This window comes from Mesocricetus auratus, unplaced genomic scaffold (assembly GCF_017639785.1).
Source record: "Mesocricetus auratus isolate SY011 unplaced genomic scaffold, BCM_Maur_2.0 Super-Scaffold_100009, whole genome shotgun sequence".
Taxonomy (NCBI): Eukaryota; Metazoa; Chordata; class Mammalia; order Rodentia; family Cricetidae; genus Mesocricetus; species Mesocricetus auratus.
This window is the reverse complement of record NW_024429193.1, coordinates 35858236-35872180: the sequence shown is the minus strand read 5'-3', so window position 1 is coordinate 35872180 and position 13945 is coordinate 35858236. Positions and strand designations below refer to the sequence as shown.

The 13945-nt window shown below is 47.2% G+C and overlaps 1 protein-coding gene across 1 annotated transcript in view; it reads left to right on the top strand.

Moving 5' to 3' along the window:
- Positions 1-13945, top strand: part of Abca4 (ATP binding cassette subfamily A member 4) — a 123776-nt gene that overhangs the window by 50657 nt on the left and 59174 nt on the right. Inside the window, exons 12-16 of the mRNA XM_040751937.1 lie at positions 3814-4019; positions 4569-4745; positions 6385-6607; positions 10829-11050; positions 12773-12977. Of these exons, the coding sequence (XP_040607871.1) occupies positions 3814-4019; positions 4569-4745; positions 6385-6607; positions 10829-11050; positions 12773-12977 (1033 nt within the window). The remainder of the gene's footprint in view (positions 1-3813; positions 4020-4568; positions 4746-6384; positions 6608-10828; positions 11051-12772; positions 12978-13945) is intronic.

The window sequence follows — 13945 nt, the reverse complement described above, 5'->3', positions numbered from 1 at the left end:
GGTCACCATGTTGGACAGGACAGATAGAGGACAAATCAGTTACTGCACTTAGACCATGAGTTCTCAGGCAAGAGAGCTCCAGTAATGTCAGAACTTTGTGGATGGCCTATGGCTCACTCTCAAAGGAACTCTGGGGCACAACCACACCTGCATGGGACTTCCAAGGCCCACATTGAGGACAAACGTGCAGACTTTGCTTCTGACTTTGATCCTATCTATTTCCGGTGAAGCGAGGACATCAGACCGTAAGACCTACGACATTTCATCCCAGGGCTTTGTGAGGAAATGGGGAAGAGCTTACTCCATGCAGTATTCACTGCCCCAAAACCATAAAACTGCTTAAAACGGCTTTCATCTCCCCAGATCATCTTGATTTTATTTTAGAAATCTAATTTCAGATGATTTCTAATTGCTGTTTGTTTATTTTATTGAGACACTATTTCTAAATCTTTAATAATAACATAGTCTATTAATGCAACCCATGTCTGCAATGGATAAGACCCAAAATTAGGTAAAGAACACTGCTACCTTTCCAACCACTAGTCTTTGCTATATTGGGAATTCCACACTCCCCTAGTCACTTTTGAAACAGCCCAGGTTGTCTTGACCAACTATTACTCTGCTGTGCTGAAAGAAAATCCAAAGTAAATCCTCCATTCTTTGTCCAATTTCTTTCTGTGCACCATTCCTCCTATACCTCCCTGTCTCTAGCAAACCCTGTTATTCTTCTGCAGGTCTAGTTCTAACCTTGGCAAACAGCCAAAATGGGATTATTTATTGCTTATCTCTATCAAAGCTGGAGCTCTCACTAAAGCAAATTTAAACATGTGTTCTGTTTTTGTGTTTCTGAGACAGGGTTTCTCTGTGTAGCCCTGGCTATGGTGGAACTCACTCCGTAGACCAGGCTGGTCTCAAACTCACAGAGTGCCGGGATTAAAGGCGTGCGTCACTACTGCTAAAGCAGTAAACACCTGTTCTCTTAACTCAGTCCCAAAGCCTTCTTGCCCAAGCAACAACTGCCAAACCTGTCTCCCACAGCAGTGTTGTTAGGTTAATTGCTGACATCTGACTGCAGGCAGGCTTTTGCAGCCGCCACAAGAGCCTATGCATGAGACACCACACATGCACACACAAAACTGTGACTAGTATAAGCTGCTTCTGCCCGGAAGAAATGAAAACTCCTTGGTGTGTGATATACTGTAGTCCTCTGTCTTGTCTCAGGACTGGCCAGTGCTAATCTTAGCAATTAAGTCCTGTTTGCAAGACAATAGTTGACTGAAAAAAAATCTATTTCCTTTAGCTCTGTGATGTCACTGTTTTTACTTGTATGTCTTAAAAAAGTACCTATCCAATTTCCTTTTAACCTTACAAGCTTTTCAAGCCTTGGTCCTGCTGATGTTCTCCCACACCTGTGTTTCTGCTGCCCGTTATCAGTATCAGTTAGAAAATAGATTGCTTTGTTTTCTCTCCTTTTATCTAGAATGTGGAGACTACCACATGGGAGCCTCTCCCAGGGCGTGGAGCCGAGGCAGGACAATTGAATTCAGAAACCCCAGTGGTGGTTGGTTTGTAACACCTGGGAGTTCAAATACAGCCCTATTCTAAAAGACTTCTGTACTGTGTTCTAATACTCTGGGGTCGGCTTCGGAGTGAGGGGTTTGCAGTGAATGAAATGAGTTTTCTTGCTTCTCGCCAGAGCTTGGCTCTTTGGTACAAGCTGCTTGTGTTTCTGGTTTCTTAATTTCTCCTTAATCAAGTGAATAGGGGCTTGATACTCACCCTACCACTGCCTGGAAATTTTTGGTCCTCTAGAGCAGTGGTCCTCAGCCTTCCTATTGCTTCAATCCTTTAATACAGTTCCTCATGTTGTGGTGGTCCCCAACCATAAAATTATTTCATTGCTAGTTCAGAACTATAATTTTGCTGCAATTATGAATTGTAATATCTGGCTTGCAGGATATGTGATGTGCGATCCCATGGGGGGGGTCGTGACCCACAAAATCACTGCTCTAAAGCCTAACCTTCCTGGGCTACCAGGTGAGGATAAACAGTATTCATTGTTCAACCTACAGGACACTTGTGAGTATATGGAGGGATCCCTCCATAAGCCACACAACACTGTGTGTGCAGTGTAGGCTGGCACTCTGGGCTCTGGTGTGCCACGAGGCACTCTGAGCTGGAGCTGGCGAGTAAGGAACCCTGGTTCTACCACAGTCCACCCTTAACTCAGGAGTATCTCTGCAGTTTCTTCCACAGCATAGGGAAGGTTCCGTCTGACTTCCAGGCTCTCCTGGAGTTAACTGACCCTGAATGTGCTCGGCACTCTAGCCTAGTGTTCCCTGACACTTCCCTATTGTTATCTGGTTTCATGTTTCTGCTTAAAACCCCACAGTGGCCTACGGTATTCTAAGGATTGTAGTTCTCCTGGTCTTAGCCTGAAAGCTCGTGTCCTGAGAAAGCCCTCAGTCGGTCAGTAACATTCTGAAGTCTAGCAGAACAATGGATCTGTCCCAACCATGCCCTCACCACTCTTCGCCCAGTGCCCTTCTCTGTGTCTTGTCACTACCTGGGAGGTGTTTTGCTTTGTTTGTTTAGCAAAATGCTGGTGCCCTGGCTTTGCCTCTCAAGATTCTGAAGTAGAGCCTTGGGTGTCTTTTTAAAGCTAGCCAGTGCTCCAAAGCTTGAAGGAGGCTGGGGACCGCCGCTCTGTTCCTGAAGGCCCCCAGACACCCCAGTGCTGCTCCTTGTGGTCAAGCTGACCTCCATTTTCTTTCCTCTGCCTGCTATCTGTCTATCTAACTTCATCCAGCTCCAGCCTCTTCCTCCAGGTAGCCTTCCTGGATTCCTCCCAGGAGACCGGGTCCTCCTCTGGGTGTCCCGAGTCTTTTAGACTAGCCTTCCCGTCATTCTGCACAACCCTGATTGGTTTACTTCAATCTCTCCCTCATCAGGTTTGAGTTTGCTTCAGGAAGAGATAGTTATCTTCTCTCCTTGTGCCCGTGGAGCCAGGCAGACTCTGGCATGTCGCAGACACTCTGTAAATATTCGTCGAACAAATTAATCAAGACAAGGCCATCTGACCTCTTGTGGGTTACATTCTAAAATTATGGACGCAAGACCCCCAGTGTAAGACAAACACCAGTGCAATGTAATTACTTTAGCAATCTCTACGAGTGGGGGCCCCTAACTCCATCTAAAAGAAACTTAATTTTGTTCTTCTATGGCTCTCTCTCTTTCCCTCTCTCTTCTAAGAGAAGAAAAGGGACATTGGGATAATTCCACTTTCTCACCATAAAGTTGCAAATGAAGATGATTTCTCTGATGGAATCATTTGGCTGCCTGTTTCTCTGCTTTCTTCTTCCTGGTTCGTTTCTCAGCTGGCTAGCCTGTGTGTGTTTGGAGAGAGCCAGGAAGGTTCAACGCCAGGAATGTTTCTCTCTTTAAAACTCTTTTATCCTCAGCTTTCTGATCTTCAAAGCAGCCTGTGTCCACTGTGACCCCACTCCCTCGCCTCTCCATGCTGGGGAGTGAGAGCCTTGGGTATTTGTGTCATTTTGAGAACTTGCATATTTGGGACCGCCTTGGACAGCTGGGCAGCATGGTCTCTGTTAACTCTTCAAGGATAAATGCCTGTCATCATTTCTAGAACCTTTGCACCCCTGAACCTAGGCACATGAAGAAATTAATGCCAGACCCTGGAGTTAGACAAATATTAGGTACATAGGTCTTTTTGTGGGGGACCTATCCCTTGACCACTAGAGTTTCCTCTGGCTCCCTGTTTGTAATTAAGTCTCAAACTCTCTCCACCTGCAGTGCCTGGTCCTGGATAAGTTTGAAAGCTATGATGATGAAGTTCAACTCATCCAACGAGCCCTGTCTCTCCTGGAGGAAAACAGGTTCTGGGCTGGAGTGGTATTCCCTGACATGTATCCCTGGACCAGCTCCCTACCTCCACACGTGAGGTACAAGATTCGGATGGACATAGATGTGGTGGAGAAGACCAATAAGATCAAAGACAGGTGATGGTTCAGTCGGGGTTTGCAGGGATGTTGCCCAGATCCATGGTGAATTGTATTTGGTAGGGAGTGGAGGGTTAAGGGTGAATGAAGTCTGTAAATCAGTGAAGGCGAGCTAAATGGAAGGCGGTGTGACTGGAGCAGATCCGAGTAAGTGGAACAATCACCTTGTGATTTAGAGTCATGGCTGGAGTTAATACTGTGATCCAAAGTAGAACTGGATAGTCTGGGAACATATAGGACAGTGGTTTTCAACCTGTGGGTCATGACCCCTTTCACTTTGGGTCGCAGATCAGATATCCTGCATATCGGATATTTACATTATAATTCATAACAACGGCAAAATTACAGTTAGGAAGTAGCAACAAAATAGTTTTATGGTTGGGATCACTACAACACGAGGAACTGTATTAAAGGGTACAGCATTAGGAAGGTTGAGAACCACTGATTTACAAGACTGTTTCAAGAGACTGAGGTAAGTTGAGCTTATAAATTGGGTGGATTGCCCATCCCTACTTACATACTTTTTCCCTTCATCCCGTGCCTTTTTAGGTACTGGGATTCTGGTCCTAGGGCGGACCCTGTGGAAGACCTCCGGTACATCTGGGGAGGCTTTGCCTATCTACAGGACATGGTTGAACAAGGAATCATAAGGAGCCAGACCCAGGCAGAGGTTCCCACTGGAGTCTATCTCCAGCAGATGCCTTACCCGTGCTTTGTGGATGACTCGTGAGTCCCAGGCCTCTGTGTTCCTCCCTGAGTTAAAGTAAACAGGGTGTTCCAAGGCTCCAGTGTCCCCGGAAGGAACCCCGGGAACTAGGACCACACTGGGGAGAATAGGCTTGTGATGGCAAAAGCTGCTAGCCCCATGCTCCAGACAGAAGCATAGGAGAAAGTAGAATGTAGGGTGTTGGGGGTACTAAAGGGACATAGGAGGTTAAAACAATAGGGATGAGGTTGAAGGAGGGATGCCTGTTGTTTTAAATTCCCATTTCATAGTATGTTTGGTATGTGGAAGGGTTCTGGTCACAGCGTTTGCCCGCTGATTGCCAGATCAGCAGATTTGGACTGCATGGCAAGTAGGTCTGGTTCCTAGGAGCCTCAGAAAATGCAGCGCCTTCCCTAATTAACATTCTTATGATGTGTGTTTGGTGAAAAGGTAGAGGAATGTGTTAGATGAGCTCTGTCTGCTTCTCTGGCCTCCCCCATCCTAAAGCCCGCCCATCTGTTGGCTAGTATCATGCCAAGCAAACAGCCTACTGTTTTGTTGAAAACAGATTTTTGGAGTGGTGGAGGAAGGGACAGAGAGAAGAGGTGCCCAGGAGGCTTATCAGCATGGTAGAAACACTCCCTGAGCCATAGATGACTTAGAAATTTAGCTCCTGGGGTGTCGGGAGCACTGGGGAAGTCCCCGTAACTGGTGTGTGTGGCTGTGGGGTTCAGGAAGCAGAAATAGCAAAATGTGAAGGAAACAGTCCAGTTACCAGATGGAGAGGTTGTAAAATGAAGCCCAGCCTGCGCACAGGAAAGCAGCTCTCGGCACTGACCCCATCAGTTCTCCAGCCCTGCAGAAGACAGCAGAGATAGGGAGCAGAGATGAGAAGTGGAGCCAAGGGCGAAAGCCCAGGTCCACTCTTGGGTCAAAAGGGGAGGGGCTGCTGGGAAATGGTGGGTGTGGAGAGGCAGTGGCAATTGGGTCATTCAGTATGGGAGAGTCCTCTGGCGGCCAACCCCAGAAGTGCATGCTGTGGGGTTGTTTGGTTCTCTCCCTAGGGCCATTTTGAGTGAAACTATCCTCCCACGCTGGCATTGAGCCCTTCCTGTGACAACACCCAACAGTTTCAATAGATAATAATCCCAAGGGCTTTACTAGTGCATCATTCCCAAGGAAAACCTGTAAAGCTTACCCTAACTTGATTTCATCGTGTCGAATCTGTCCTGCTTCCTGAGAACGTATCCCAAGGATGGATCTCCTCCACTTCTGCATGGCTGATGGAAGCAGTGACTATTGAATCACTGATTTGTTCCAATCACAACCCATGGCAACCGGTATGCAGTCTTTTCCACAAAGGTCTTTCCCACAGAGTATAGACCTTACAGGGTAGGTCTATACTATATGACAGAGATTTTTTTCCCCTACACTTTACTTAATAGACATCTGGGCTGTCTGGAAAGACACCACCTTGCTATAAAGAAAAAGTGACAAATGTGAAAGGTATTTTGAAAAGTTCAACCTAGTGAAGATCCCGTGATTTATTTTCCTGCTTTCCTTTCCTTTGGACGTCATTCTCAACTCTTCATTCAATACATATTTACTTTGTCTCTACCAGGCACAGAATGCTCTGTTCTGCTTCTCCTCTCACCTTAGTTTTATGATCATCCTGAACCGCTGCTTCCCCGTCTTCATGGTGCTGGCGTGGATCTACTCTGTCTCCATGACCGTTAAGGGCATTGTCTTGGAGAAGGAACTGAGGCTGAAGGAGACCTTGAAGAACCAGGGTGTCTCTAATGCTGTGATTTGGTATACCTGGTTCCTGGACAGCTTCTCCATCATGTCAATGAGTATCTTTCTCCTGACGCTGTTCATCATGGTAAGCCAGGTGGAGAAGACCACTGTTTCTGCTCTCCTCCTAATAAATGGATGTGTAAGCCTGGACTACTTATCTGAGTGTGAAAGGCAGCAAGACAGGTAGCTCCCCAGCTTTTCAAACCAGGTAGGATACTTGAAGAGCTCCCCCACACACACAAAAAAAGAGCCATTGTATGGAGACATCTTCCTCTTCTAGCCTAAGGGAATCACTCACTGCCTACATAGGTTTTTCCAGTCCATTTCATGACCATGTAGAGAGGCTGCTATAGCCAAAGCCCAGTATGGAACTGTTGTGTGCTCAACGGTTGCCTCTTCTTTCAAAGACAGACATGAGTCTAAAGAGTGTTTCCTGGAATTACCATTCCAATATCTGGCTACAGCTGGAATGAGGTGAACACTGCCAGTGGTATGAAGGGAAGAGATCTGGACAATTTGTCAGTCATCCCCATGGCCAGGCATTAACTTTACCAAGTAACATCCTTCTGCCTGCTAAGATCTTTAAGGACTGTGTTTTAAAGGATGGAATTTGGAACCTGACCTTTCTCAGTGATAAGGAGTTTTTTATGGCCATAGATTATGTCATTCTGTCTTCTGCAAGTCTGTGGCTCTTCTGCATGCCAGAATTGAAAACAAAACATTGTTTTACAATATACTGCTAGCCTATATATTTTATATTTTTAGCCTATTCGTAGGAGAATTTTCTTTGGACTTGTTGAGCTATGAACATACAGTTTGATGATTTTGATGTTTTATTGGAGGGAAGTTGGCTTCCGATATGGATTCAGCAAGCTTGTTCAACTTTATCCCTGTCATCATATCAAGTGCCACTCTGCACGAAGCAATAACCTGCAGTGGGCCAGATCAGATGAGTGTCTTCCATCCTGTGTTGGATCACGGCCACCAGCTCTGAGAATGTTCCATCATATAACCAACTAACCAGTGCATATCCATTTAATCCAAATCCTGCCTCCATTTTCTACTAAAATGTCCTCAACCTAGTGCATTCTATCTTTGCTATTACACCATGACCCAGTGAGCTCTGGTATGAATCAAACCCGGTGTTAGAGTCCCCTCAAAACCAAAGCTGAGGTGGAGGTAATTCTATTCAGACAGTCTCACCCCACCCAGCACGGCTTGATGTTTACAAAGGATACCAAAGCTCTGAAGGGGAAAGAGGAGCAGCCCCTCCCTCCTTATCCACCAGAGGCCTTCTGCTCTGCCCACACCTTTGCCTGCCCCTTCCCCCAGATGTTTTGTGTCCTTAGAATGAAAGGACTCAGTGAGTAAACATCTGGATGAATGGCCGTGGCTTGCCCTGGCTTCTCACTGATAAGTGACACTGAGATCTGCCTTCCTAAGAATGGGTTTTCAGGACTTCAAAGGTTTTAGGACGTGAGGTAAATTATGTTGACCAAGAGCTTCTAGCACAGGGAAGCTTCCTGTGGGAACCAGAACAGTGTTCCAAAAATGACGGAAACTGAGCTTTCCACACCAAAATAAGGTTTTCCTTTGAATGACTCCCCCTTTTTTGAGTAGCCCTTCCTCCCCAGCGCCTGTGCAGGAAAGAGGCTGAGGGCAGGCACAACGGGAAGGTTCCATTGTTATTCAGTCTACAGAGCAGAAAGGAAAGTGGCCAGTGGAGGAAGCTGGGTCCGGGAACTGGCTGAATGACTGATACCCCTGTTTGAAAACCAGCAGAAAGTCCACAGTCTAGATGTTTGCAGGACTTTGCTCTGGGCTCATATAAGAAACTGAATTCGCTCTACAGAGAACAGTAACAACTCTCCAATTGTGCCCTTTATTTAGATTTCCTCAGACTCAGGTTGGCCGTAAGTGTGGCTCCCATCTATCCCTTCCTTTTGCATATTTCCCCCTCATCTATCTTTCAATCTTTTCCTTCAGTGCCCAACAGGCATGAGAGCATGAAGGAAAATGGTGGCTGTAGCAGATAAGAAGCACATTAGTTCCACTTGGTTCTTGTGGCCTCGTGACAGATGTCATTAATTGGTCTCCCTTTGCTACTGAGAGGAAAGCGGTGATCCAGGGAGGTCCTGTCTGTAGATCAGAGCCCATTCATGAGATGAGGCAGTCTCAAAAGGTGGAAGGACACAGAGAAAAACACAGGAAGGAAAGCACAAGGTCTCGGGAGTGCTGTGCCTTGTGACGTGTCTGTGTTCCCCATTACAACACAACTCAACTATGCTCCATTAAATATATGGAGGTGGCCAAGTGAAGCCTGAGACATACCCCCAGAATTTTACTATTTGTACCTTTGTATTACTGAGAAAAGAATAAGGTGACCTATATGTGTTTGGGAATGTAGAATTTGAATGGAACAAAGATGCTGGTCTCTTTACGGAGCTTATAATAATGGAGATGAAGATAGTCTAATACAGTTGAACATTTTGGTCTATCCTACAGTGTATTGGGCAGCAGCTTGTTCAGAAGTCACTAGTTTGTTCCTATTTTCTATATAGACAATGGGAAAGATACCGAGTCTTGTGCATAGCATAGGTTCTATGAAAAGCACGGCATTCATGGATGAGGAGGACCAGTCCATTTCTAAAGACTCTGGGTTCATCACTGATGCTTCCAGCTCTGTGAGTTAAACCTGAGGAAGCAATGCTGATGGTCAGTCAGCAGGATGAGCCCCAGGCAAAGGGTCAGATTTCTTCGTGGTTGTAGGATGCTGGTGATACTGTAAGACCTAACACACACACAGACCTTCCTCATTTGCCTGAACACAGTGTCCTTCCCACCATGAACTGAACTTACTGAGTTGACCCATAATTACTGTCCAAAGATAAACTTGGGCACATTAAGATTCCTTTGTGGTTTTTAAGATTTTTATTCTTTGAAAGTTTCATACATTTCTATAACATGTATTCATAATATTCATCTACTACTACCTGACTCCAACCCTCCTTAGTGCCCCCCCAATTCCATGTCCCTCCCAGCTTCATGTTCTCTTTTTTATTTATTTCTCTATTTGGTTGAGACAGGGTTTCTCTGTATTGCTCTGGAGCCTGTCCTGGAACTCGATCTGTGGACCAGGCTGGGCTTGAACTCTCAAAGATCCGCCTGCCTCTGCCTTTGGAATACTGGAATTAGAGGCATGCGCCACCACTGCCCGGCTTTGTCCTCTTTTTTATTTTTACTTTTTTGTGATACTCCTCTGAGTCCACTTACTGATACCTATGTGCACATGGATATCAGTGCATGAACATCCACCAGGACACGAACAACCCACCAGCAGCCAGATCCCCAAATGATAGTGACTGTCCTTCCCCTGGTATCCCTCACCTGCCAACAGCTCTTCTGATGGGTGGGCCCTCTGGACCCCTTCCCTGCCCATGCTGGAATGTTGACTGTCTTGTAGGTATCCATGGCTGCTGTAGTTAATGTGTGCTGCATCATGTCCAGAAGACACTTCACAGTTCTGTCCATCTGTCAGCTCTTCCATTCCTCACATCCTCTCAGCCACAAAGTTCCCTGAGGCTCGGACAGTGGGAGGTTGATAAATGACCCACTCACAGCTGAGCACTCAAGAGTTATTTATACTTGGCACTTTGACCAGTTATGAGTCTCTGCATTAACTGCTACCCACAGCAAAGGAAGCTTCTCAGACCAAAGTTGAAGGCAACACCAATCTATGGGCACAAACATAAGTATTTCAAACAGTTTGACAAAAATGATCTCTTATGAAAATGATAGTAGGTTCTTACTTACACTAGGGCCTATTATCACCTCATCATGGGTTTTTGACCAGCTTTCCAGTACCAAGTATCAGTGGTTCATGAAGCAGGCAACTCGAGACCACAAATGGCTCGGGACTCCACTAGAGGAGTGGAGAAGCATGACAAAGAAAACCTTGGTTGGCTAAAGTCCCCACTTAGAGGTTAGCTGGCAACTGCTGACTGGGTTAAATTACTTGGCAGTTGGGCTTTGGTTTACCAGAAGGCCAGAACACTGGAGCTGGCTCAGCCTAATGGTTTCCCAGTTAAGCTTTTTAAAATAAAACATTAGCGTTGCCTAATGGTCATGGGTAAGACAAAAGAACTCAAGGCATTTGAGTGTCCCCATGAAGAGGCGACTGGCTGCAGGAGCCCCGTCTAGGACAGCAGAAGGCTTCAGGAGGCGCCGCTGCACACAGGAAGCCCCTTGAGTGGGACCCTGCCTCTGGGCACGAGAGTTATTGATAACATCATCTCTCTGCTTTCAGCATGGGAGAATCCTGCACTACAGCGATCCCTTCATCCTCTTCCTGTTCCTGTTGGCCTTCTCCACGGCCACCATCGCTCAGTGCTTCCTGCTCAGTGCTTTCTTCTCCAAGGCCAGCCTCGCAGCGGCCTGCAGTGGGGTCATCTACTTCACCCTCTACCTACCACACGTTCTGTGCTTTGCCTGGCAGGACCGGATGACGGCTGACCTGAAGACGATTGTGGTGAGGCCCTGGGGCTTACCCCTAGCCTGTGATAGAGATTTCCTCTGATGACTTTGTGGCCCCTTGGACTGCTCTATAAGAAGGGCCACTTTGCCTTTTGACTCAAGAGGACATACGATTGAAAGGCTAACCCAAATCTCAAAGGCTCAGGAGCCAGAGTGAAGCAGCCTTCCCCCAAGCAATGAAGCTCTTACCCTCCCTAGACCTGCTTGACGGACGTGCCCTAGGAAATGACTGGAGAACCAAACAAGTCAGCTCCCTTGTTTTAGTATGAGATGATCCCTTCCTTCATCTTCTTTTCTTCCTGCTTGAGAATCAGATGAGAGGAAACTTGTCCTCCTTACTGTCTGGCTGCTCAGAAAGAAGGTGACATTAGTTAAAACGGGGCTCACTTTCCCAAAAGAAAGTAGATCAGAGAATCTCTGTCTTTCCAGTGCTCTAGCTATACATGCAAAAAAGGATGCAAAAATGACTCCCAGCCATTAGGCTCTCTGGCTGAGAAAAGACTCTAGAAGCTGGCTTTTGATGGCTTGAGAGACCTCTTAGTTCAGGATTCCCAAATAAATATAGGTCTTTTTTCTAATTGTTTTCAAGTGGGCCATTTCTACCCTCTCATTAGCCGGCACTAATCAGCCTCAGCCCTGAAGGGCTCAGTTTTCTGGTCCTCCAGAATCTCCCAGTCTCTGTGTGACGTCAGTAGGACTCCTGCCTGCCTCTCTGCCCACAGAACCTGTTCTCAGGACTCCAACTCTGGTGCATCTGCCTTTTATTATTTCTCATGTTAAATAAGAAGTTAATTGCCACTATTTATAGCATTTAGTTTTCTAAGACGGTCACAATGGGTAATAGTAAGAAACTCTTATGACTCAGACTGTGGGCAGAGCTGGGCAATTTTGGTAATCGTCGGGTTGTTACATGGTACTGGGAAACCACGGTTAGCTTCTTGGACCTACCAGGAAGCTTCAGGTCTGGCAACTACAGATAAGAGCTGGGTTGAGGCAATTTTGAGTGTGTGTGTGTGTGTGTGTGTGTGTGTGTGTGTGTGTGTGTGTGTACATATGGCAAGAGGGTTTCTTGCTTTGGTGAGAGATAGTCTGAACTCTATCCAGGGCCCTCCAAATTACAGGGAACCTCTGGCAAAGGCAAGTACGCTCTGACATGTCAGGGACCACCCATGACGACTTGGCAGGGCACTTTCTCTCCAGATTTCCTGCTGCGCTCTTTCTGGCCAGTGGACTAGTTTCTGCACAGAGAATCTGAGACGCCACCTATTGTCCTTGCTGGCCACAGGATGATGATGTCTTTGAATCCCCTTCTTGTGGGAGTCTCACAAGGTAGCTCAGTTTGGCATCTTCATTCTGCCCAGAACTGTGTGGTCTTCTGAGAGTGGAAGGCAGAAGGGAAGACGGGGAGGCCAGGAGCACCTTCGTTTCTTTGGAGTGTTCCATTGTACGCCACTGCCACTTGTTTACCCTCCCCCCCCCGTTAGAGCCCAGCTGTGTTCTACTGAACAGGTGAGAGGTGGCTCACTAGGCATTAGGCGAGCATTTTCGAGGCCTGCCAAGCATTTCTAAAATTCTCTTTCCATGAGAAGACCACTGCAAGCTGTCTGAGCAGCCTTACACTCAGACACCACACAGGCCCTCTTTGGCCCTCCTCCCTCCCCTGTCTTGTGGCCTTCTGGGCTCCATTGTCCTCTGTTTCCCTCCCTGCTCGTTGCAGAGCCTGCTCTCTCCTGTGGCATTTGGCTTTGGCACTGAGTACCTGGTCCGCTTTGAAGAGCAAGGCCTGGGGCTGCAGTGGAACAACATTGGGAAGAGTCCCATGGAAGGCGACGAGTTCAGTTTCCTGCTGTCCATGAAGATGCTGCTGTTTGATGCGGCTCTGTACAGCTTGCTTGCCTGGTATCTTGACCAGGTTTTTCCAGGTGAGCAAGGAAAAGCCAGGTTACTTTATCTCCATGGTCAAGGAAATTAGATTCTTCAGATGCAGAGGTGTGGCCCAGACTTCTAGTTTAAACTTGATCCCCCCTAGGCTATTTGAACATAAGCTCTCAGGGCCAGCACCTGAATTTGCATCTAGAAGTTAAAACTCTACCAGCAAATTATTGTCTCCACTTTAGAAACAGGTCTAGAAGTGGGGCTGGGGTGATGGCGCCCTAGGTAAAAGTACTTGCCGTGCAAGCATGAGGCCCTAATTTCCGATCCCCAGAGCCCACATAAAAGCCGGGCATGTCTGCAAGCAGCTGTAACCCTGGTGTTGGGAGGTGCAGACAAATGGATCCCAGGAACTCTTTAGCCAGCCAACCCAGCCAGAACAGCAAGCTTCCAGTTCAGTAAATGACCCTGCCTCCATGGACTCGGGTGGGGAGCCATAGAGGGAGACACCTCCTCCAGTCTTTGCATGTATGCTCATGAGTGTACCCACATACACGTGTGCATGTGTACACCATACACTTGTGCGCGCGCGCGCGAGCACACACACACACACAGTCACACATACATTCATCTGAGATTGAGACAGAGACAGGGAGAGAGGAGACTGGGAAACAGGTCTAGGATCGCTGATGCACCTTCCCATTCCAAGGCTCCTGCCACCACCATCACCCCCCCTCCCCTGGTCCTCCCCGTCCTCCTCCCTGTATGCAGACAGAGCCTTTCGCAGCCTATGCCAGGTGGTGTCAACACTCTGTTCGAATCCCTTCACGGTCCTTTCCCCTCGTTCAGAGTAAAACCCACTGCCCCAACTCAGGCCTACCAATGCTTCATCATCTGCCTTTCTGCTACCCTCATGTCCTGTCCTTCCTGTCTCCCCTATGTCTCTCCGCAGCCACTGCAACCTCCCCAGCTGACGTTCAACACACCGAGCTCACTTCCCGGGCCAGACCCGTCACAC